The 24,893-nt window shown below is 41.9% G+C and overlaps 1 protein-coding gene across 5 annotated transcripts in view; it reads left to right on the top strand.

Annotated features, from left to right (window-relative positions):
* PREP (prolyl endopeptidase) overlaps nt 1–24,893 on the top strand; it is a 166,554-nt gene that overhangs the window by 105,295 nt on the left and 36,366 nt on the right. For all 5 annotated transcript variants that reach the window (XM_077162524.1, XM_077162523.1, XM_077162522.1 and 2 more), the window contains 3 exons: nt 3,017–3,208; nt 6,133–6,330; nt 10,965–11,068. In XM_077162524.1, coding sequence (XP_077018639.1) covers nt 3,017–3,208; nt 6,133–6,330; nt 10,965–11,068 — 494 coding nt within the window. The remainder of the gene's footprint in view (nt 1–3,016; nt 3,209–6,132; nt 6,331–10,964; nt 11,069–24,893) is intronic.

Raw genomic sequence — 24,893 nt, 5'->3', positions numbered from 1 at the left:
TGCAGAACATTGAAAGAGAAATTTTTAAAAATTAGACCATAAAGCCTCTCTCAAAAAATGTAAAAGGACTAAAATCATGGAGAGCATGGTCTTTGAGCACAACAGAGTTTAGCTAGAAGTCAGTGACAATAAAGATGGGATAAAAAATCTCACAAATGTCATATCAAGTGAAACCAGATGCAAAAGACTATGTTTTGTATGATTTCATTTAGATGAAGTTTAAAAATCAGGCAAAAGAAAACTGTAAGTTTATGGATGCTTATCAAGGCAGAGAAAGTACAAAGAAACCCAAGAAAGTAATTACCATAAAAGTCTAGCTACTGATTTACCTTCAGGAGGTAGGGAGCCTTGTTGAGAACATAATGGGGCAAGAAGTTCTTTCTTATTCTTTTTATCAATCATATCTTGGCTTTCCTTATGTGATTGTTCTTTCTGGATGAACTTTAGAATGATGTTGTCAAATTCCAAAAAGGTCTCATTTAGATTTTGATTGTAATTGTGCTAAATTTATAGATTATTTGCATTTTTGAAATAGTGTGGTTTCTCAAAATAGTATGTATTTCCAGTTATTTAGGTTTTGTTTTGTTTTTTTTAGGTTCCTTAAAAAAGTTTTAGAGCTTTCTTCATATAGACTCCACAATTTCATGTTAAATGCATTCTGAAGTATTTTATTATTTTCTTCTATTATGAGGGAAGGTTTTATTGATTGTTACTGACATATAGGAAAACCATTGATTTTTTTTTAACTGCTTATCTTATCCATTTTGATTCCAGTCATTTCTTTTAAAAGAGCATTTTTTCAAGTTTTTTTGTTGGCAAGGTACTAACTAGTAGGTACTTTGTAGTAACTTTCACATTTGTTTATTCCTAGGTTACAAATGAGAAAATGAGGATTAGAGAATGTATTAGAAAGAGCTTGCCCAAAGTCACGTAACTAAATAGTGAAGGAGCTGGGGTTTTAGTCCAAATAGGTCTGACCACAAAACTTTCTTTTCTACCATGGGATCATTATTTCCCTAACAAATTTAATTCAACAACAAATTAAATAAGGATATGCCATGAAGATGAATGAGATATAATGAGTGTAAAATTGCTTTAAAAAAGTCAAGGAATATAAATGAACTACCCAAATTCGTGAAGCAATTTCCCTATGAAATTGAAGTAGATGTTTAGAGAGTAGCTAAGACCTAGCATTGCCTTTAAGTAATATAGAGATTATAGATCTTGTTTATAAAACTTTGAGCTGTTCTCATAACATTGCTGCTGGATACATTGCAAAAAAATTGCCTTCCCAGTTTTATTCTGTTTTATTTATAATGTTTAAAATTGGCATTTGTGAGCCATTAAATGATAATAGGGAGCATATTTAAGAATTTTTAAGTGATGGCCATGTTCAAGCTAATTCTTAGGACTAAATGACTGGAAAGTGTTCCTTTTTTCATTCAACACAAATTTTATTTTATACCTTTGCAGTAATTGTCACTTGATTTAGATACTATGTATGAAATAGTACAATAGGCAAATGATAAAGAAACAAATAAATATACACTTGTGTTTTGAGAGGAGTGATATGAAGAAATGAACTGGGTGCTGAGTAAAAGTTGGCTAGCCATTTGAGAGTGGGCTAGGAAGAGGAAACAGCCTGTGTCGAGACCCTGCAACAAGTTTTAAGGAAGCTAATAAGGCCAGTGCTGCACAAAAATAGGTAGTGAGGCAAGAGGAACAACCTGAAGTTGGCTAAGTGGGCAGAGACTGGAACATGCCATGCTATGGAGGCCATGGAAAGAAATTTGGATTTTATTCAAAGTGTAACAGGAAAGCCACTGAAGGTCTCTAAGAAGGGCACTTACATGGCCCAGTGTGGGATATTAAATCATCGTGGTGGCCACTCGTCTTGGTCTGCCAGGTTGCCATGACAGATGGCACACACTGGGTTGACTTAACAATCAGAATTTCTTAGCTCACAGTTTGGAAAGCTAGGAGTCCCAAATCTAGGCACCTCCAAGGCCATGCTTTCTCCCCACACAGTCTGTAACATCCTGGTGGTGTCCTACCGCACTCCTTGGCTTGCATTTCTGTCTTCTGTCTCATGGAGATTTCTCTCTCCTTGGGTTGGCTCTTTCAGTTTCCAGCTTTTTCCTTTGTGGCCTACTCCAACAACTGGCTTTCAGTTTCTTCTTTTTGTAAGTCCTCCAATAACCTGAGTTAAAACCCAACCTCGTTCATTTGAGCCATACCTTAACTAAAAGTAATATCTTCAAGAGGTCTTTTTTATGATGGGTTCACACAGAAACGCAGATTAAGCGTAAAAATATGTCTATGTTGTGGCCCTTTAACCTAATCTACCACAACACTGTACTGTGAAAATTAAGGGTGGGGCAGCACAGATCGGAAGCTGGTACTGTAGACCAGGGTTTCTCATGCTCGTCATTTGGGACCAGATAATTCTTTATTGTGGCATGTTTAGCAGCACCTCTGGCCTCTACCCACTGGATGTTAGCATTACCCTCATTTGTGATAACCAAAAATGTCACCAGACATCACTAAATGTCCCTTGGAGGGGGTAGAATCACCTCCGGTTGAGAACTCGAAAGTCTGAAGTCAAACCTTTCTCAACTGGAGGTGATTCTACCCCCTCCAAGGGACATTTCTTTCCATGGCCTCCATGGAAACCACCGAACTGGAATGGCGTCATGGAGGTAGTGGTGGAGAGATATGCTCAAGTGTGAGTCACGGTCAGGGGTGAGAGGCTTTATCAGACTCCATGGGGCTCTGGGCCAGGAGAAAGAGATCCTTTACTCATTGCCAGGGTTTTCTGGGGCTCTGTAGTGTTCTTTAAAATCTTTAAATACGCCCACAGCTACCCTTACTCTTGTGTTCTTTCTCATGCCTCTGATCTTAATGCAGTGTCTGCTCTGTGGTCTATAGATAGAAGATCCTCCCTTCCTCTCCCTACCCGTAGACCAGTGCCAATTAAACTTTGGGGAGGTGACGAGCACTCTTGGTCTCTTACTAGGAATCCTGAAGTGGGTAAAGCTGATTGACAACTTTGAAGGAGAATATGACTACGTGACTAACGAGGGGACAGTGTTCACATTCAAGACAAATCGCCATTCCCCCAACTATCGCCTGATCAACATCGACTTCACGGATCCCGATGAGTCCAAATGGAAAGTGCTTGTTCCGGAGCATGAGAAAGATGTCCTAGGTAAGGTTACGTGTTACTTGAAAATCGTGCTTTTGTTTCTGGTGAGAGCATCAAAAAGTTGGTACATCTCCGGTCTGTGAGGACCAGTTTAAACACCTGTAGAAGGTAAAGAACATTCAACCTCTGTTTATCAGGAGCGAAGTGTCCAAATAGTGCAACTGAGTATTTACCACATGATTGTTGTAGCTTAGTACGATAGCATGTAGAAATGCAGAGTATTCTCAAAAATTGGGAAGGTTTGACTTCAGACTTTCAAGATAACACTTTTTTTTATATTTATCAGTTGTCTTTGTGCTGTTGTTGTCTGATAATAATCACTAACATTTATTTTGTACAACTGTTTAGATTTGGAACCCTTAGCTTTAAGTTTTTGAATACCTTTGGCTGTTTGCCATATACCTTTTGTAGATCTCAGGACAGATTTACAGTTTTCTTATTAGAAAAGAGAGCACACTATTGTCCAATTTAATTAAAACCCACTGTAATTGCTGCTGTGTGCGCTGGCTACATTAACCTCTTGAGAACCTAACTTTCATATCAGTTGTGTTTCAGAGTGCCTTTAAGTTTCCTTTTATTCATTTCTCTGTGATTCTTCCAAAAATGATCTGCTGCTTTATAAATTATTTATTGCCTAAACACTGAATTAGAATAGGACTCATTAATTTTGCTACAAAGTTTAACACAGCAGCAAAGGTTAAACCTTTTGGCCAATGAAGAGTTTACTTGTTGGAGGTTAGCTTCTGCTGATGCGTTGCATCGGACACCAGTGCTATGTCCCTCCCAGGCTGGGGTTGGAAGCTACCAGTCCTGTCATCCTCTCCCGAGCATGCCAGAAGCTCTTTCCAAGGGAATCCCTTTGCCTGTCTGCTCACAACTTTCCCTTCACTCTCTGACCTTTATTTATATCTGGAGGAAGGGTCCACAAGTTGTGGAGCAGGTTTTTGGCCATTTCCTTACTTCCTATCACTCAGGTGACTGTGCTTGATGGCTTCTGTCCAAACAGAGACAAAAATGTCCCTCCTAGGGGCAGTAATACCCAGCATTTATTGGTGCTTCCTAGGTTGGTTAGACTAGTGAGACTTGGGTAGCAGAAGTCTTCATGTAGGTTAACCTGGGTGTTTCTCAAGCAAAAGTCAGGACAGAACCGTGATTCTCCTATAGAACCATCAGGCATATTGTAAAATATTTCCCAAGGCAGAGTGGATTTTCTGCCTTTTAAAGTCAAGAAGGTGGTGTTAATGATGCCTTAAGGTTACACATCTTATCTCACTCATAGATCTAATGAAACTCAAAGAGATGCTTGAAGATTTGGGGGGAGTGATGTATTTTTTTTAACCTTCTGTCCGAAAGGTCCTTCAGAACAAAAAGGGGAACCATTCAATATTCACTAGTACTCATCAATTTAAAGAGAAGCACACTTGGCTTTGCCACATATCATTAGCACAGAATCCCATATTGAGAATAAAATCCAAGGATGACTCATAAAATACAACTATAAAGTCAGAGCTTTTATTAATGACAGTCTACGTAATCACCTTGTCCTTCTCCTATTCATTTTGTCTGTTTTATAGTTCTTCGGCGTACTCATAGTTAACACAGATGGATTATTCTTTGACAGGAATAATTTACTTCATTTTTTTCCCATTCCGTGTCTCTCTCTACGCGGTGAAGCCAGCCCCCATGACATGCAGCACTGGGCACACAGCTCCCGTGAGGAGCCCAAGGTTAGGGCACCGGCCCTGGGGAGGTGGGCCTTGGAAGGGCGTGTGTGTAGCTCCCCTCCCTGAAACAAACAAACAAAGAAAACCCAAAAACCTTTAAACCAGGTGAAATATATTGCTTGATTAAGGGGCTTTTATAACAGCAAATGAGGAAAAGGTTGCTGCAATATTCTGAACAACCCAAGGAGACAAAGGCTCCGGGTGACCCTCGGAGTTCCTTGTGGCTGATTGGGTCTCCCCACCTTAGCTCCCATTCACTGCAGATGCCTGCATCCTTCATTCACGTCCTCTTCGCGCACATCACCCGTCAGTTCGGACTCTCCTCGGTTACTGCCAAGTCAGAACAAGTCTCCTGCCTGGCCGCACCACATTCCCCCAAGACCACCACCCCCCCCCCCCAACTCCCCAACGGAACAACTGTTTTTTCTTGAAAGTGAATTTCTCGCTGGCTCTCTTCCCCATTCTCCCAGCCTCCCTTCCCTTCTCTGCTGGTTTGTTCATTCATGCATGCTCCCTTTCTTTCTCCTCCCCTCCCTTCTCGGCCTTCACTCCCTGAGTTGCTGCCCTCCCACCACCTCACCACCCCCACCCCCAGCTGTCCTGTCCCAATGGAGCCCCCACCTCTGCCATCCCCCACTCCTTCTTTCAAGACACAATTCTGCACCACCACCACCCCAACCAACCAGTTACTGTCCTTTGTTTGCATTTTACTATTTGTGTGTTTAGGTGATTGTGTCTCGAGGGCAGGTGTAAGGCCATCTTCCTCCTTGTCTCACCAGCACCTGTAGAGTCTCTGGCACATACCCATCCACACTTAATGCATTTTTGTCAAATGACAGCCTTGACAGACATGCGTCATATTTGGTTTTGGTTGTTTTCCTTCTTACATCTCCTGCAGTGTGGGGCATGAGATAGGGAAGCGGAGAACTTATACTACACATGCCATCTAGGCCACCTTGGCCACTGGCCCAAGGTGGAGAACGTCGTGTTTCTTCTGGACATGACGATCCTTTATTAAGGGAACATGCTGAAAGCTAGATGAGATGATGAAGACCGATTATGAAACCACTTCGCGAGCTTCATTTCTGCACAGCGCAATGCATGGCTGATGCTCCAACACTGTTGTACAGCGACATAAGTAATGTGTTTTACACCAGCTTTCAAAATGGCATTCGATTTTCTCTCCTCTGCTTATCTTTTCAGAATGGGTAGCTTGCGTCAGGTCCAACTTTTTGGTCTTATGCTACCTCCATGACGTGAAGAACGTTCTGCAGCTTCATGATCTGGCCACGGGGGCCCTCCTAAAGACCTTCCCGCTCGAGGTCGGCAGCATCGTGGGGTACAGTGGTCAGAAGAAGGACACCGAGATCTTTTATCAGTTTACTTCCTTTTTATCACCAGGTGAGAGTCTTTGCACTGCTGTAGTGTAAACACCACATAATGTCTAGGGTTCTTTTGGAAACTAGAAATAGATGCTGTGTTATTGAGAACCATGTATGCTCGATTACAGCCAAGATAACTTAATGGGAATAAAACAGATGCTCAGAGTAAAGAGAAACGTAACAGACTGAGAACCATACTCTCATTAATCTTATATTCTGAGTTTCTGTTCTTCTGGAGACAGGAACAGCTGTTGTACTAGGTTGCTTAAAGAAAATTAGTATGGACAAGTATAATGTTAGATTCAGCCTTTGATCTCTATATAAGGATGCCCACAGTGCAGATAATTAGAAGCATAAAATAAAATCTGTAGCCATTACCTGACATTAAAAAATGTTTCCTAGAACAAATTGAGAATAAATCTGCTGTTAGATCTTCTGCTGTTGTTAAGAATTAAACATAAGAATTAAAATATAGTCTTATGCCAGTTAAAAAAAAAAAAAGAAAAGTGTTGTTGTAGAAAAGGGAAAAATGCTTATAAGTTGTCATTTTAAGTCTCATGGTTTTGAGTTTGCTAAAGCTGCCGAAGTGCAATATACCAGAAATGGATTGGCTTTTACAAAGGGGGAATTTATTAAGTTACAAGCTACAATTCTGAGGTTGTGAAAAGGGCCAAATCAAAGCACCAACAAGAGGATCCCTTCTTGGAGGAAAGGCCACTGGCACCTCAGGTTCCTCTGTCACATGGGAAGGCACATGGTGATGTCTGCTCATTCTTCTCTCCCAGCTTCTGGTTTCAGAAATGGCTCTCTCATCTCTTAGGTCCTTCTTGCTTCTCTCTAGGTGGTTTTCTTTCTTTGCTTCTCTAAACACTCTTGGCTCTGAGCTCTCTCCAAAATGTCTCTCCCTTAAAGGACTCCAGCAAGCGGATTAAGACCCACCTTAATGGACAGGGTGACATCCTCATGGAAACACCCTAATCAGAAGGTCCCACACGATAGGTCTGCTCACATGAGACTGGATTAAAACAGTATAGCTTTCCTGGGGTACATAACAGATGCAACCAGAACAGTATTTTCCCCAAAGTAAACAAATAGCTCTCTTTTTAACTTTTTATAAGTTGGTCACACTCATTTTGCCTATTTCCTCTACTTTTCCATCCAGCTGACTATTTGTGATAAGTATTAGACATACTCATCCTGTGATTTGTCCCAAGAGAATGGCCCAGTTGGCAGTTTGAGATTGACCAGGCAGACTCTGTCCTAAAGCAATCTGTCTGAAAAATGTTCTGCTCTTTTCTTGTTCCTTTGTCGAGCTCCTCTTTCTCGCTTCCTTTTCCACCCAGTTTCATTGCATTAGTTTAGTCATTGGACAACAATGCAGTCTTAGGAGAGAGTCAGGCAGGGGCTGAAGTGGGTCTGTCCTCCCCCAGGGATTTGGCCAGATGACAGGGATGCTTCATCCACTTTTCATTTGAGGCTCTGAGTCACAGAGCAGGCAATCCATTAGACCCTTTCGCTGTGACAGGTTGCTGTCGGGGTTATTAAAACCAAAAGAATGATGCTCTAGGTAGATCTCAGGTTGTATCTGGAAAACCCCTCAGGTTTGACTTTCCCAAGCGCCTTACAGAGGCTCTGGAGAGCTAAGAAAAACCCCAAGGAAGTGGAAGCCAGGGCCAGGAGTCAGGAACTGAGGGTCCAAGAAACCCAATCCAGGGTGCCCTGCACCTCGCTTTTCTCCTGGGGCCTGAATACAGCAGCAGCCAGTGGAGAGGAACAGACCAGAATCCATTTTCTCCATGTAGTCATTCTTTACACGCTGCCGCAGGATCCATAGTTTATTTCCTCAAGCTTGCACTGGTTCCAGGAATGTTACTTTGGAAAATCTCATAGCTTAAGCAGTTAAAATGGGGACAAAAGTCTCCTCTCTTGTTTCAGAAAATTCCATTTTCAAAGCCTAAGATGATTTGTAAGTGAATTTGGTGATAATGAACACACGTATCTGCTGTTTAGTTTGAGGAAACTTAGAAAAAAATCTGTTTAGTAATACGTGAAACGGAAAATGAGTCTGTTGGAGAATAGGTTAAAAAAGGGTGTATTTAAATTCTTTACACACCATTCACCAGATAATTCTGTATTTGATGGATAAAGAACAATGAGAGAATAAGAATGGGGTGACTCACCTGCCCTCATTAAAAGCTGGCGTTCCTAAAGGCCTGTGCACCTCGTTCAGTGACCCCACGTGGCCATTTATTTCCAAAACAAGCTTTTCATTGGCTTTGGAAGAAAGGGCTCGTTGTCCTATTGTAAATGATGGCGTCTGTGCCAAGTAGTGAAATATTATTCAGGACTGTGGCTATGAAGTTTGAAAAGAGACGTGTGCACTGAATCTCCAGGGCAGCTTCCAAACAGTTTTAATTTGTTACTGTAACATTTTGCAAATCTTTCATTTTCTTTTTTTGTTGTTATTGTTGCCTCTGATTTCCTCCTCTCCCATCCTTAATGCAATTTGATATCTAAAATCAGAGAACTGAGCTTTTCAGGCTCAGGCCTTTAGGTCCAATATAAAAATAGCCAGTAGCTACTTAAATATTTTAAAAGCAAGAATTGTTATTAATATGCATGTGTGTGTATGTACATATATATACATATACATCAGCTTAAAAACTGTTGTGTACTGGTCTCTGAGGATTAGTTATCCACTATTACAGAAAACCACAGAGGCACTAAATTATGAGTAAGGCCGCAGAGCCAAAAATAACTGCAGCCCCAGCTTTTTCTTATCATCGTGTAGGTACGTCTGGCAGGTGCACACCAGATGATTTTGTTTCCCATGGAAGTGGATGCTGAAGGCACATCTAAATCCCAAGCTGTTTAGGACTTTTGCACGCCAAGTCACTTGTAAGAAAACAGGCAACGAGAGCAATTTAAGTGCAATGCACTTTTATTCCCTGTGACTCAAACCACTTTAGCAGTTGAGCCAATTAGTTCTGTACTAGTGGAACCTTGGAGGGTTGTGGAAGATTAGCTCTTTGTCTTTCACTAGGGAAATTTGCACTCTAATACTTTGGTAACTTGTCTAAAGTCACTGAGCTGGTAAATGGCAGAGCTGAGAATTCTGTCTCCCAAGTCCTGTGTCCTTCACCCCACTGCAGGTAGCAGTGACTCCAGGTGGGTTATGTGCTCAGATAGTACTTGCTTAGTTTGCACTTTGGCTTTTTTTTTTTTTTTTTTTTGAGGATTCAGATTTGCTTTTTGTGGTTTTAATATTTTGGTGGGGTTATTGATCAAGAAACTCTTCAAAAATTAAATATATCTGAAGATAAATAACCCTCGCCCTCAAGATTGCTTTCATAAAGGCAAGTGCAGTATTCAGTGCACCTGGCAAATTAGTATGTATATTCCCTGAGTTTATTTTGGGAGAGAATAACAAATATTCCAGCAAGTGTCCAAGTGTAACTTAAGCTTGGAAAACCAATACTTTAGTCTCATCACATGCTTCGCCACTGTTCTAGGGCAATAATAGTATTGTAGTAATCTTAAAATAATTTGTAAGCATGAGAATTGAGATAACATTCATAGAGACTAACTGTCAAGCTCTTAAAGAGTAAATATTTTGTTCTTTGGTGCTTGGTGGTGGATGACTGTTCTCAGCTGTTAGTGAATTACATACACAGAAGAGTTGAGAAGAAAGAATGATTGCCATTTTAATGCATGATCAGTCCATTTAAATGTGCTCTGTGTACTGTTCGGTTGCTGGTTTTCCAGCAAGTATTGGGAACACTATATACTTGACAGCATATGTTTAATATGTTACGGGGGGAGGCGCTGCATCCACAGCCAGCCCTCTGGATGACTAATTCTGTTCTATAAACTACAGCATTGTCATTGTTTCCAAACAGTAATGACTTACTTTACTTACTGTTTCTTTCGCTGAGTTCCTAAATGTTAGAAGACGCTAGCATTAAATTCAGGAAATGGAATTTTAATTAGTGGTTAAATGAGCTCCAGTTCTTGGTGTTTATTCATCATTTTGTGTTTGTGTTTACAATTACTGGAATAACCAAAATTTTAAAAAGCAATTCTAAAATGACGACCTGATGTCCTTTGGTCGCTGACCACTGTCCACCTTTGTCCAAGATGAGTAGGTGGCAGGAGCCCAGAGGAGCCATGGAGAAACCTCCAGCTAGTCATTGGTCTTGGGCAAGTCCTTTGAGTTTTACGTCTTAATCACCTCTCATGTCAAAGGGCCTTAGTGAAGTTTACCATTTACCTTGACCTGCTGTGTGACCTAGCCTTGTGAAGACCTATTAAGGCTCTGCAGTTGGGTTTTCTCCGTCTCCTCCAGACTCACAGAATGCACAAGAGTCTTCTAAAATTTATGCAGAGATTGTGATTGCAAAAAGGAAGGCCACACCTGATGGTGGGGATGAAGAGCAGATGCTTCCATAGCTCTCCACGCCCTGGACACTGCTCTCAGTGCTGTGCATGTGTGACGTTTGCATGTCGGTGATGATTAATTACTGATTAATTATGTTCCTGAGTAATGCGCCTCGCTTGCCATTCACAGTATCCGGTGGTGCCTTGTGATCCTTGCCTCTCTTTGTGTCTCCGGAGCCTTGCACTTTAAACTTAAGAATTCCACTCTTTTTTTAGGTATCATTTATCACTGTGATCTGACCAAAGAGGAGCTGGAGCCAAGGATTTTCCGAGAGGTGACTGTGAAAGGAATCGATGCCTCCGACTACCAGACGATCCAGGTATCAAGAAGTTGATCTTGTTAATATGAGAGTTAGAAAGTGCTAGAAAGTCCGACTTTCAGGCTGGCCCCTTCACATTCCACGGTGTCCAGAGCTGCAGAGGATACCCATGGTAAAGTAGACAGCAGAGACTTACGGAGCCCCCGCTGTGTTCTGGGCATCGTGCCAGGAACTCAGGGCACAGCAGTGAGCCCGACCTGTTCCCTGCCGTCCCCGAGCCTGCAGGCTGCGCCATGGCTGCAAGTGTTGACACGAAGCCAGCGTTCTTTGTCTCGGGGCCCTCACTGCGTTATCGTTGTGTCAGTCGGGCTTCTTGGAAGTGGGTCGTGTTCTAGCTCAGGTCTTTGATGTCATAAATAACCGCAAAGATTTGTTCTCCATAGACTATGTACTGAAGTGCTGTGAGGTTGGAAGTTCATTTGTATTTCTGCCTGGCACAGCATAGGCACTTGAGCAAATATTTTAATAATGAATGAATAACTAATTCCCATGTCACCACAGGCTCAGATCATGATCTTGTCAGGTTAAGAATCTGTTTCCAGTTTTTCTCCTTTCCAAGGGTACTGAGTTTTTCAAAAGCTGAATTGCTGATTGGTCGATGGGTGACATGGAATGCCTCTGATGCTTTGCATGGAAAGCTCACCTGCTGGGCCCCTGGGTTTATCAGGGCTTGCCCACCTGGACGGCTGACGACTCAGGCCGCAGCTTAGGAATCAGAATGTTGTTTTTGAAGAAAGGTTAGCAAAGAGCACTGGATGTTCTCGAGAATGTTTCTGTGTAGCTCGAGTATTATCACAACTGGGTGAATTACCCTTCACCTGCCTAGAAATCATCTAGACCATAGGCTAGAGCTAGATCATACATAAATTAAATTTTGTTTACAAAAGCAGGTGGTGGGCTGGCTTTATTGGCCAAGGGCCATAGTTTGCTGCCCTCTGGTCTGTGTCAGGAGTAAGCTAACTGGCCTCCTGTTTGTTTGGAGCACCGCCCTGGCAGTTTCATGCTGTGATGACAGAGCTGAGTAATTGCAACAGAGGGTCCAGGGCCCACAGAGCCCAATTTACTATCTGGCCCTTTTAAGGAAAGGTTTGCCAGCGACCAGTCTATATAAGCAGTATTTAAAGTCAGAATGTTCTCAGGAGATGCACAGGGCTTCTGGGAAGAAGTGTGATAGTCTAACAGCAGACAAGCCTGGAACTTGCCTTATACTCACTGTATGACATTGGGCAACTCATTTAGCTTTGCTACCACCATTTTTTTTCCAGCTGTGAAATAGAGATAATACATTGCAGTATTCTTATAGGATTATGTGAGATGATATATTGAAATGTCTGGCACATGAATATAATCAAGTATTGGAAATAAATGTAACAGAATTTCGGTTTTCCTTATCTCTTTTAGCCTGTTTCTTCTTAGTTTCATTGTCAAGGTGAGCCAGTCCCTGGAAATACATTCTGCGGGGCCCTGCAGCCTCTCTCTGCTGCATCTATGGTTCATTAATTCACCCAGATCTTATATTAGATTTGTTTAATCTGCTCAGTGTTTGGTCATTGTTCTTTGATGCTTTCCTTTTTTCTCCGTGTGTAGAAAATTTCTTTCTATTAGCTGTTACATTTGGCATTCTTGGTAGGCGTCCCCAGTTGGGAAGAGGGTGTTGCCATCTCCTGTCCCATCAGTTACGCCAAAGATAACCTTGAGTGTCCCCCTCCTTCTAAGTGCAGCCTGGCTACCCCAGAATCGACAGAATTGGCTACAAAAAAACCACCCTTTCTTCCCCTCCTCCTCTGTGTTATTCAGCTCTATCCAACTCCATATCCAAAGACATTCCTCTCTTTTCTTCCTTCCTGCCAAAGGTGGTGCCCAGGTGCGCACTCACCTCCGAGGTGGGGGTGGGAGTTGTGATAATAAAAGCTGCCAGGGAGGCAGCTTCTTCTGGGGAAATAATTCTGACTTCTCCATGTTTCACCTATTCTGTAGCTTTTTTTTGGTCTATTCTGACAATAATAATATTCTCTACAGATGAGAGAAAAAGAAACTAGTTACTGCCTAGTATGTATTGTTTTCATTTATAAATGAAAAAATAACATGTACAGCCGAGCAGGTGCTTTTATCGAATGGAAATCTATCAGCTGTGTACATAGCAGCTCGAAATTTCTAGCAATTTAGATCTTTTGCCAGAAATGAGCTTGAGCACTGCCAGTTGCCCGTTTCGTAGGAAAACTCAATTATTCTTTGCCTGGCTCTCCATTTCCCAAAGAAAACTTGGCCTGATTTTGAGCCACTTAAATACTTAAACATTTTATTTGTACTGCTGCAATAGGGAATAAAAAGATTCATGGTAAATATTTAAGATATTCGGAGAGGTACTACATTGGATAGAACACATTGGCTTGCAGATCTTATTACACTGCTCCGTAGTTTTCATGTTTTGGAAAATGGAGTTGTGCCTGTAGGCAGGGTATAACCTCTGTGTGTAGTGCTAATAGATCTTATGTCTACTGTTTATGCATATCATACATGGTGTACTGAGCTATTAAAATCGAATTCCTTCATTTTTATTTGAAGGATACCTTTGAAATGTACTGTAATGTCAACAGTGCCATAGACTTTTACCACTAAAAATCTGTTTTGCAGTGGTTTAGATTCAAGTTCCTGCCGCAGGGCTTTGACATGAAATGTGTGTGTGACAGATGTTCTCACGTTTTGATTAGGCTGTCAGCAGTCTTGCCAGCAATGACCTCCCATTGTTTGAAGTGGGTCCTAAAGAGGACTCTGTGTATGAATGGAAAACAACTTCATGGTGTGATTGGAAACCGCAACATTTGGGGGGGGGGGGGGGCGGCGGGATATTCCATTTTTATTTCAGTTATTTTAGGGTAGCATCATTCTCGATTCCACTTGATCCTCGTGTTTATATTTATTCTGTATACGGTTTAAAAAGAATATCCCCTGTGCCATGTGTCATTTCCTTCTTGTGTTATCATTTTTTTAAAGCACAAGCTGCAGCACAGATTCTCCTGCATTGTTTGTTGGTCACCCCTAATTAATGGTGGCCATGATCTTGCACACCTTTTAATTGTACTGTTTTCTACTTGGTTTGTAGCTGGTAAAATAGACCCAGCCAGAGAGAGAGGGAGAGAGAAAAAAAGACTGAAGAATCAGGCAGAAGGCTAAACAAGCCACAGGGGCCTGTTCTTTGTGTGATCTGCCGCTCACTAAAGGCCTCGAGCATCTTGAATAGAAAGATGAAAGATATGGTATTGTATTTTGCTGTGACAGATACAGAACAAAGCTGCTGTCTATACCATATTTGTCCATTTCTGATGACAGCTGTGGGTAAGAAATTGGTCTGTAATTCACGGAAAAGTAATTTTCAAAATTGGGTCTCGAAAAACTGTTCATTTTTCTTCCAGTCTAGAGTACATACAAGAATTTAGTTGTAGATAGGTTTATCCAATCTCTAAGTGATTAATCTTTTCACATAACGTTGATTGGAACTTCAGTGTCCATGAATTAGTTAAGAAGTTGAAATGCTAAGTTTTAAATGACCTTTGAAAAAGAGATTTGGTGTTGAGCAATTTACCTAAAAAACTTAATTCATCTATAATCAGTAATATGTTCCATTTTAAACAAAGTGAAGTATTAGGGAAATAGTAGTGAAATTTAGACCATCAGCAACTATTTATGGTATGACCACTACCTGCGGTGCCAAATACTGTTTTGACGCAGAGAAATTCCAATCACAAGTACTTACAGTCAGACGGGAAAGTTGAGACATTCAGATCTGGAAAGATCACAAACTACCCGAGGAAATCCCAAGGGAAATATGCAGACTTCAGTCAGTTTTACAGAGTACAGAGTCCAGCCTGGCTGGGATCCAGCTGCAGGGCTTCGCAGGAGAGGGTGAAAGCTGGCAGGGCTCTGGGGGGTGGGTGTGTTCGTGCTTCTCAGTTCCCCTCCTAGATTCCCAAGCACATTTCACACCACCCTTTGTCCAGAGAGTGTCTCTGCATTTCTGTTACAGTGAGGATTTCCTAATCTCACAAGAAATTCCAAGAAGATAGGAAACCTAAGTGTCCTGTACAGTATTGGCAGCTGTCTTGTGGATAGAACTGTACTTGCACTGTGTTTGAATGTGCTATAACAAAGGAAAGTAGCTAAGCGAAAACATGCTCTTCCGTTTCTCAGCATCTCGTTTTTGTTCACCTAGTTAAGAGCTTGACTTTTCCTCTCTCAAAATGAAAGGCAAATTTATAGACCTGAAAAAGAATAGTGAACTGAGTACACTATATATAAATTCCTATAACAGTTTCCTCATTATTATAAAAGACAAAATAAACTGGAGGGAGAATCCAAGAGCCCATATCTTACTGGAGAAAAGCGAACAAATTAAAAAATAGTAAGGAGTGTAAGTATTTAACATAAACTTTTATATTTTATTCCTGTTCCTCCTAATACAGATTTTGCTTTTTTAAGGATTACCTCCAGTAATGCATATGAAACATCAAGAACATCCCTAAGGAGGTGATTTGTTTTGTAGCAGAAAAGAAATGTTAAAATTAGTTGATTCTTTAGGTTCATCAGATATCTTGGTGGGGTAGGGTGGGGATTTTTTTTCCCTTTAATTTTAAATAGTCTAATTTTTTTTTTAACCTTGGTGATAACTGATTTGTGGTTACTAGTATATTGGCTTTACCATTCCAAGAACATGTTCTCAGAACGTTAATTAGTGTGTTAATAGTCATTAACTTCAGTGCCAAGCACATGGCAGATGGAGGTTTTGAGACTTGATTCATCCATCCACAGCCTTGGTGAGTGGACTGTTGAACTAGCAGTGGTGTTTTCCTATAGCCCTGTGTTTTGCAGTTAGGTACAAGTCAGAAATCTGAAGGAAATATTAGTGAAGAGTGGATGGGGGAATGTTTACAAAAAGAACTCTATGGGGGAGGCTTTGTGCATCCACATACTTTGGAAACTGCTTAGAATTAAATCAGTTTTTATTGATGATTTACTGCCTGAGCATTTGTGTTATTTTTTATATTATACTTCATGGTGATATATTCCTGCATAAACAGATTCCTGCCCCTGTGTTAGAACTCTAATGTTCTAGATTAAGGCGTGCTAGATTAAGGCTGTGTTCATAGTCAGAGAGTGCATGCTTGTGTCCCTTTCCTCTTCAGATATGTGCAACATTAAAGTAATCTGACCATTAAAAAAAAAGCGTCTTTGTTTTTTTGCTCTCTTTTATAGAGAAGTAAGTTACGTGGCCCACTGTGTAGGTGTTCCAGTCTCCAGACCAGTATAAATTCCCATCCGTTTGCAGGAACCTGAGAATATATAATCTGCTCTCATTAAACATCAGAAAACAGCCTCAAGAATCAAGCAAACCCTTCTCAAGTGGTCGGGTCAAAGTCCCACAGTGATGGGCCTCTGGGGAGCTTTCTTGGGCCTTCTAGAGGCTTCCATGTAGCACGCAGGATGAAAGTCCAGTCCTGGGCTGAGCTTCCTCTAAGTTTCTCTGTACCTTTCTCTGAGAAAATGGATTCTGTTTCAGTTACAAGAGTGATCTGCATTGAGGTGGGAGCCAGGAAAGCTGCTGAGCCTCTGTGTTCTAGTTTGCTAACTGCCAGAATGCAACATACCAAAAACGGAATAGATTTTTAAAAAGGAAATTTAGTGAGTTGCTAGTTTACAGTTCTAAGGCTGAGAAAATGTCCCAATTAAAACAAGTCTGTAGAAATGTCCAATCAAAGGCATCCAGGGAAAGATACCTTGGTTCAAGAAGGCCGATGAAGTTCAGGGTTTCTCTCTCAAGTGAGAAGGCATGTGGTGAACACAGTCAGTTTCTCTCTCATCTGGAAAGGCACGTGGTGAACACAGCGTCATCTGCTAGCTTTCTCTCCTGGCTTCCGGTTTCATGAAGCTCCCCGGGAGGCGTTTTCCTTCTTCATTTCCAGAGGTCGCTGGCTGATGGACTCTCTGCTTCTCGTGGCTATGTTGTTCTGCTTTCTCCAAGTCTCTTTCATTCTCCAAAATGTTTGCTCTTTTATAGGACTCCAGAAGCTAATCAAGACCCACCCAAATGGGTGGAGACATGCCTCCACCTAATCCAGTTCAACAACCACTCTTGATTAAATCACATCTCCAGGGAGATGATCTAATTACAGTTTCCAACATTCAGTGCTGAATAGGGATTAGAAGAAGCGGCTGCCTTTACGAAATGGGATTAGGATTAAACAATGGCTTTTCTAGGGTGCATACATCATTTCAAACCAGCACACTCTGCCTGGGGTGGACGGCCAGGGAAGGAGGCCCCACTGTCTGGCTCTCCTGGGCAAAGTGGCACACAATGCCCGCCATCACGGGAATTTACTCAGCTTGCTTTGCCAAGATGTTCCTGAGTTAGACAGATGTTGATTTAATTGGAATGGCTCAGGTTCACTTTTTCAAGACTGCTTAGGGTTGTTTTTCTTTAAAAATGTATTGGTGGCCATAACTGGCAGAGATCAGTCTGTACATAAATTGAGTACCATAGGTGACAACGTATCCTTGTTGGAGATTTGTTCACCTACCATATATACAAAAATTAATGTTCCAGATGTTTACAGATATTACTAAGTCGACTGTTAAATATAATAAAGCCACTTAAATAGGTTTATGTTTTGTTTTCATTATTCTGAAAGTCATGGCTTTTGAGAGTCATAAAAGTCACAGGTTAGCGACTTCTGCTGATATTGAGGTCTGTAGATTTTAGGTTACCCACAGTGAACAGCAGGCTGCCAGCTGCTTGCTAGAAAGCTGTCTTGGAAAAAGAATAGTAAATTTTATTACCCTGTGAAACAAAGTGAAAAATCACACCCTTATTAGAGCGGAATCAATAGAGGTGTGTTTACCATAGCATCATCTATAAATAGTGTGTTTAATGGTACTTGTCTTTTGCCATTTTAGTAATTGATTCTGTTTTTAAAAATGAATCTGAATCTCAAGGTATGTTATTCAGATTAGGTTGAGCTGTGAACCTAATAGAAAAAAAAATCAATAACCATGGCTTAAGGAAGATAGAAGTTTATTCTCGCACACTTTAAAGAAGTGTAGAGAGTGTCCAAGGAGCTAGGAAAATCCAAGTTCCTTTTCTCTTGTTGCTGCATCACCCACGGCTTCCATTCCCAGCATCACTGCATGGTCCCAGATGGCTGATGGGCTTTTAGCCACATCATGCCCACTTTGCAGCCAGCAGAAAGGCAGCAGTGGGGGAGAAAAGGAAAGCAGTGCATGCAGACTGTCTTACAAGATTTGCTAAAAGCTGCCAGGCTTCATGCCTGCTTACATCTTCTTGGCCAAGACTTACTCACATGGTCACACCCAGTTGCATGCAGGTTGAGAGATGTAGTCTTTATTCCCAGAAAAAAAAAATGTGCCCAGAAGAAAATTGGGGCCTCATTAGTAAGAACAACTACCAGTTTGTCACATAGGCAAACCTTCATCAGAAGCTTTAGGGTGTGGACCTTGAGAAAGTGGAAACTTTACGCCACCTGGTGGCTAGGTACCTCTGTCTCAGGATCAGGTTTTGAGAAATGAAGACTCCTAAAAAGCTGGGTTTTCAATATATATGACTGTTAATAGCAGAACTCACACACTGCCAAGACAAAAGTGCCTTCTCAAGTGGTTTTTCTCCCATGAGGAAAGAAAAGAAGTATTGCTTTTATGACATGAGTATATGTTGTTCTTAAACTTGCCTTGACCCTGGCAAAGCTGATGCAAGACTATGTGGGAGTATTTGAGTATTGATGAGCCCTGGGGTTGTCTCTGGCACGGTGTGGAAACAATGCAAGCCAGATGGTTCTCCTGGTGTTTGATCCTGTGCTCTAGTCTACTTCTTGCCTAGAATAGCCAACTCCCAGCGCCCCTCCTGCCTGCCCCGTGTGAAGGAGGTGGCACCGTCCTGCCGTCAGAGGCCTGCTGTTTGCAATAAAAGCCGGGCACGAAGTGGCCTACAGAGCTGTTCCAGTGGCTCATTTCATAGTTGCTGCCACTCCTTTTTCCCGGGTGATGTGTTTCTCTGCTAATGTAGTTTTGGACTCAAAGTCTTAACCTTCCAAATACCAGTACATTAGAGTTCATCTAGTTGAGCCCTCTCTTTTTACAGATGAGGAAACTAAAATTCAATAGATATATGTGCTGTAGCCAAGATCTCCATTAATACTTGACAGAGCCAGGTCTAGACTCAGAACTCCAGAACTATACTAGAACTATCCTGCACATTTTGTCATCAAGATTAGTTACTTGCTCTCTCTGTAGTTGTTTTTCCATCTCTAGATTAAGCAAATTAGACAAACTCACCTCTACATCCATAGCTCCCTTACTATAAAAAACATACTTCTACAATGTGTAAATACCCAGCAAGTATTCTGTAGATGTTTATGAAGCCCATTAAACAATGAAATTACTCTCTGTGTAAGAGGAGAGACAATAAGGGCCCATAAATTCATCCACAGATAAATATTTTTATGATGTATTTTAATGTTCACTTCCAATCTCCTTATGTTCTGTTAATGGGGATTCTTTTTGCTTATGCATTTGTTTCTTTATATATATGTATTTTTTAATCTGAGAAGCTTCATTTAGTCTTAAATGTTGGCTGCCATGTGGCATCTTAGAACTCCATTTCAAATATATTCAGAAGTGAAATAAAACTGAAGTATTTGTGTTTTTGTTTTGATCTTCTTATCTCTGCTGAACTTCCAAAGGAAACCAAGAAAGCTTCCTACAAGATCTGATTTAGGGTTCGTTATGCCAATATTGGCACCCAACAGCTTCTAACTTAAATTCAAAAGGATATTTTAGAAACTCTACCCAAGGCTGCTGCTTCCTGTCCAGTGAAGCTGGGTAGTAACTTCTGTACCCAAAGCAGATTGACTTTCTCTACTGCTTTTTCTTGGAGAGGTATATCCATTCCAGTGTCTGTCTGTTTATTTCCACCTTCTTAATAGATGAAGTTAGAGAGAGAATTGATAGGATAAGGAAAGCAACTGGAAATGAAGGTCTGGTAATTGTTGGGATTTTTTTTTTTTTACATTGAGGAGGCTCAGTTGGGAAATATTTTTGTCCTACCTCTCTGTGATCCTCCCATTCCTGAGCCCTATGGGAACATTTTAGATAGGTTGCCAACTACGCAGCTGTTCTTGGGCTCCCTGCTCCAGTCTGTCTTTAAGGGCAAAGGAGAAGAGACAATAGGTGCTTAGTCTGAGCTCTCCTCCTGCGATGCAGTGTTCTCCCCTCCCCTCCCTTCTGCTTTGCCTGGAGTTACATTGATGGTCGGTGGGTGATGGGATGAGTAAAAATAGACTTGGTGCTGCAGAGACTCCATTATCTCCCTGGAGGAAAAACCATTACTGGCGTAACTGTCATTCGTCTGTGAAGATGGAAGGAAAAGTTTTTCATTTTCACGAGCAGAATCTTTTCATTTGGAGCCAGTGTACCCTGACCTGGGTTTAGAGAAGTAGATGTGTTTTCTCTCTCTTTTTGTTCCCCATGCTGAGTGTAAGATGTGGATTAGAAGCACTGTGACCTTTATAAACACGATGCTGAAATATCATGTAAGAGGAAGGCATTGCCAGGGGCCACACAGAGGCTCCTGTTCATCGTCCGGGGTCAAGTCTGAGTGTCTGGACCCCGCTCTTTTTTATTTATTTCTTGAGACCACAGAGGCTGATGACTTTTGACATCCTTCTATGCACCCGGCAAGTGTTGGGCACCTTACCTCTTTCTGTCGCACATCTTCCCACAATAGCTCCGTGGACCGTCTCCCCAGCTCAGTGCGTCCTCCATCCAGCCCTCCATAGGTCCTGCTCACTGCCGCGTGTGGACGCCCCAGCCCAGATACTCCACTATCCAAGCACACTTCTGCCTTTACTCTCCTTCCCCTCCTCTCTGTCCTGGGGGTACTCATTTTTCTCTACTCCATTTTGCAGAATTTCTTCACATTTTACCAGTATTTACCTGAGTCCCTGCTCCTTGGGGAAGCATCTCTTCTTGCTCCTTGGGAACTCATTCCAGATTAGAAAATAGTGAAACGAGGTATCTTAGTTTGCCAGTCTGCTTGACAAATGCCACACTATGGATTGGTTTAAGTAAGAAGAACTTACTGGCTCACTGTTTTAGAGACCAGAAACCCCAAAATCAAGGTGTCCACAGGCCATGCTTTCTCTCAGAGGCTATAGTGTTCGGTGATGGTTTGCCAATCCTTGAGGTTCTTTAACTTGCATCTCTGCCAATATCCTTGGTCTCCTCCGTGGCTTTCTCTGACTTCTCTTTATAAGGTCATCCTAATTCTGTCTGGCCACACCTAAATAGAATCTTTAGAAGATCCCATTCACAAGTGAATCCACACCCTAACTAACAACACATCTTCGAAGGGTCCTATTCACATCTGCAGGAATACCCATTAAGTTTAAGAACATCTCTTATTGGGCTGCAAGATTCAGTCTACTGCAGGGAATATCTACCCTTTACTTAAAAATAAATAGCAGGGGCGGGCCATGATGGCTCAGCAGGCAAGAATGCTTGCCTGCCATGCCCGAGGACCCGGGTTTGATTCCCGGTGCCTGCCCATGCGAAAAAAAAAATATATATATATATATACACGTATATATATATATATATGTGTGTGTGTGTGTGTGTATACAGTGGTGCAAGGGTAGTTCAGTGGTAGAATTCTTGCCTTCCATTTGGGAGACCCACTTCTCAATAATAAACAAGCAAGCAAAAACAAACAAAAATGAAGCAAACAAATAAAAAAATTCAATAGATGGTGCTGTAGTAGCGGAATACTCACTTGGATAAATTATGAAATGTGACCCTACCATACAGCATACAAAAAATATATATATATATTTTTTATATTGTATATAGCATGGATGTGGGCGAACAATATGCCAGGCTCTGTGCCAGTGTTCTGTGCACATTACCTCATTTCATCGGAGGAAATCTGCCGCCCTTTGAGTAAAATACTCTTGTGATATTCATTTTCTAATTGAGGAACCCGAGGTGTAGGGAAGTTAGGCGAGTTGCCCAAGGTCACTTGGCAGGTGAGGAGCCTGATGTTTCTGCCCACGTCTCTGACTCTTGCTGCTCCCAAGCATGGTGTTGTGTTGCCCTGGGAAGTTGTACCAGCTGCTGTGACCAGGCTTTCACTGGACAACAGCTGAGTGCCCCAAGGTAGGTAGTTTGAGGTCTTCATGTAGAAATAGCTATAAAACATTGTGGTTTCGTTGAGACCCTATAGAAAGCTTTGCCATTTGTCTTGGCTAAAGTCTCCAGTGAAAGAAATGTAAATCATTTACTCAGGCCAAATTGATAAATGCAACCCATATGAATTCTTAGCCATTTAAGATCATCTACTAGTCATTTTTGCTGAGTAATAAAGGACCCCTTGTATCCTCCCTGCCTCCAGCTGTGCACTTTTGTGCATCTATATGAGTAAATGGAAATCTTGATATGCACACAGAAGTGTTTAAACAGTGATCCCAATATAAGTAGTGGGTGACACTGAAATTAGATTTCAAACAGAAGACCATTTAGGGTGCAAGTGAAAAATTATGAGGTAGATGCTGTCCACATCTGGACCCTGTGGTTTTCTGTAAGATATACCTAGTTCATCTCCAGAGTTTCATGTAGAAGAGATTAAAGTTTAAATAGTCTGAACTATGGCTGGTACATTGTTTTAGAATCTCCAGATTTGATTATCTTGAAGCTTTGATGTCATTGCTCAGAATCCTCCAAAATAAGAGGAATCAAGTGGTGGTATGGGGCATTGCTGAAGCTGCTCTGCCACAGGGCAGTGGCCCACTCTTCCTCCTCCTCCTCTTTTTTCCTTCTCTCTCTGTGCTTCCACCCGAAATTCTCTTTCATCATTAACGGGTGACGGCAGGATGGCCAAGAACCTCTTTGCTCATTGAATCAGTGAGTGTTTGTTAAGAAATTACTTGGTGCTAAGCATATTGCACTCAACGCTGGAAATATAGTAGTGACTAGAAAGGTGTCTTCACCCTTGTGAGGCAACAACGACTGAACAGGAAATAAGCATAGAAACTGCAACTTGGGAGAAAGGCTGTGAGTGACACACACGAGGGACTACAGTGGAAGAATGACAGTGACAGGGACTTGGGATTTTATTCCCCAGTGAGATGGAAGTCACTGCAGGGTTTTCACTGGGAAGTGACATGTTCTGATTGAAGAAAATCATTTCCTAGAGTATGGAGACTAGCTTTGAAGAGGCAGATGTAGAAGCAGGGAGAGCAGGCAGGTGTTGGTAACTCTAGACCAAGTGACAGTTAAGATGGCCTGGACCATAGTGTAGATGGGGAAAGTTGGTTTGGAGGTGGTAGAATCAGCAGGGCACACCAGTGGCTGGCAGAAGGAGGGGTGAGGGAAAGGGCCACAGCACGGGTGACTGGTATTTCTAAGCTGAGCAACTGCTACCATTTATGGAGGACTCGGCAGTAGGGTGGGGGACGGTGGGTTAGGGAGGGAAAATGGTTTGGACATGCTAAGTTTGTGGTGCATGTTAAATTCTCATCCAAGAAGAGATGTCAAGTTTGGACTTGGATATTGGGGTTTTATGCTCAAAGGAGAGATCCAAGCTGGAGCTGTAAATAGTGTAGGACTCCTCAGCACAGATAGGTTTTTTAAATCCAGGGGTGAGAACAGAATCGCATGGAGGGGAATGTAAAGAGTGGAGAAGGCTCAGGACTAAGGTTGAAGGAGGAAGAACCTGTAAAGGAAGCCTCAGAGGAAGCACCAGAGAGGAGGGTGGGAAACCAGCAAACCACCGACCTTGGATTCTTGGTGGCTTTGACAGGAGCAGTGGAGGAAGATATGGGGAGGGTGGGAGAGGAAGGACATGCTGGTTTCTTAGGCATGGGGCCTGATTTTAGGGATGAGTAGGATTAGCTTTGCTTTCCTAATTGTGTTGCATTATTTTCCTATTAACCTTCATCATGTATTAAGGCTGTAATGTGAAAAACTGAAATTAAAACTGTAAACAAAAATTTTAAAGAAAAATAATCCCCAATAGGTTAACTGAGCATCTCCGACTTCTAACAGCTGTTAGAAGTTCCCCCACTTTCTCCGTTCTTCTCCAAAGTACTTTCCAGGATTTTTGTCATTTCCTCCCGGTAGAATGACTTGTACAGCCATACTTCAACACCAGTCAGTTAAAAAAAATGTAAGAATTTTAATTTCACAAAACGTATTTTTACAAAGGTGTCTCCCACATGCTTTCATGGCCTTCAGTTCAGGAGTGGGGAGGAGATGTGTGTGGACAGTCTTTGGGGAAGTTTATTTGTCTGGGGCGGGGTGTGGTGTGTGAGGTTAATGGTGTGTCTTATGAGCGTGGCAGAACCAGATGATTTTGTGTGTTGATGGGGGGGGGGGCGGGGGGGTCCACAGCACCAGTGGAGGGACCGGCCTGCATAGCAGGAGGGCATTTCCCCCTTCCGTCCGGGAGCTCCCAACCTGTGAATCCCTGTACCAGCTTCCTTAGTCTCCTCCTCAGACTTCTTGAGCCTGAAATTCTCTATCTGTTTCACCTATTTTTTTTTTCCAAACAGTTTTTGAGTGTCAACTAAAATCGAAAAGCACTTTTGAAATTCTGAAATATTTGCCATTTTTGTCATGTGTTTAATTTGCAAGTGGGAGGACTCACAAATATCAAGCATGAGAATTTTCTCCGTCTCACGGTGGGAGGCTGGCGCGTTGTCCTTTCCTGTGTCAGGAAGAGTAGGTGAGGGCATTGCCGTTTACAAGCAGCTCCAAAATCTCAGGG

Source organism: Tamandua tetradactyla, chromosome 5, assembly GCF_023851605.1.
Source record: "Tamandua tetradactyla isolate mTamTet1 chromosome 5, mTamTet1.pri, whole genome shotgun sequence".
Taxonomy (NCBI): Eukaryota; Metazoa; Chordata; class Mammalia; order Pilosa; family Myrmecophagidae; genus Tamandua; species Tamandua tetradactyla.
The sequence above is the reverse complement of the archived record's forward strand: the minus strand, read 5'-3'. Positions and strand labels throughout refer to the sequence as shown.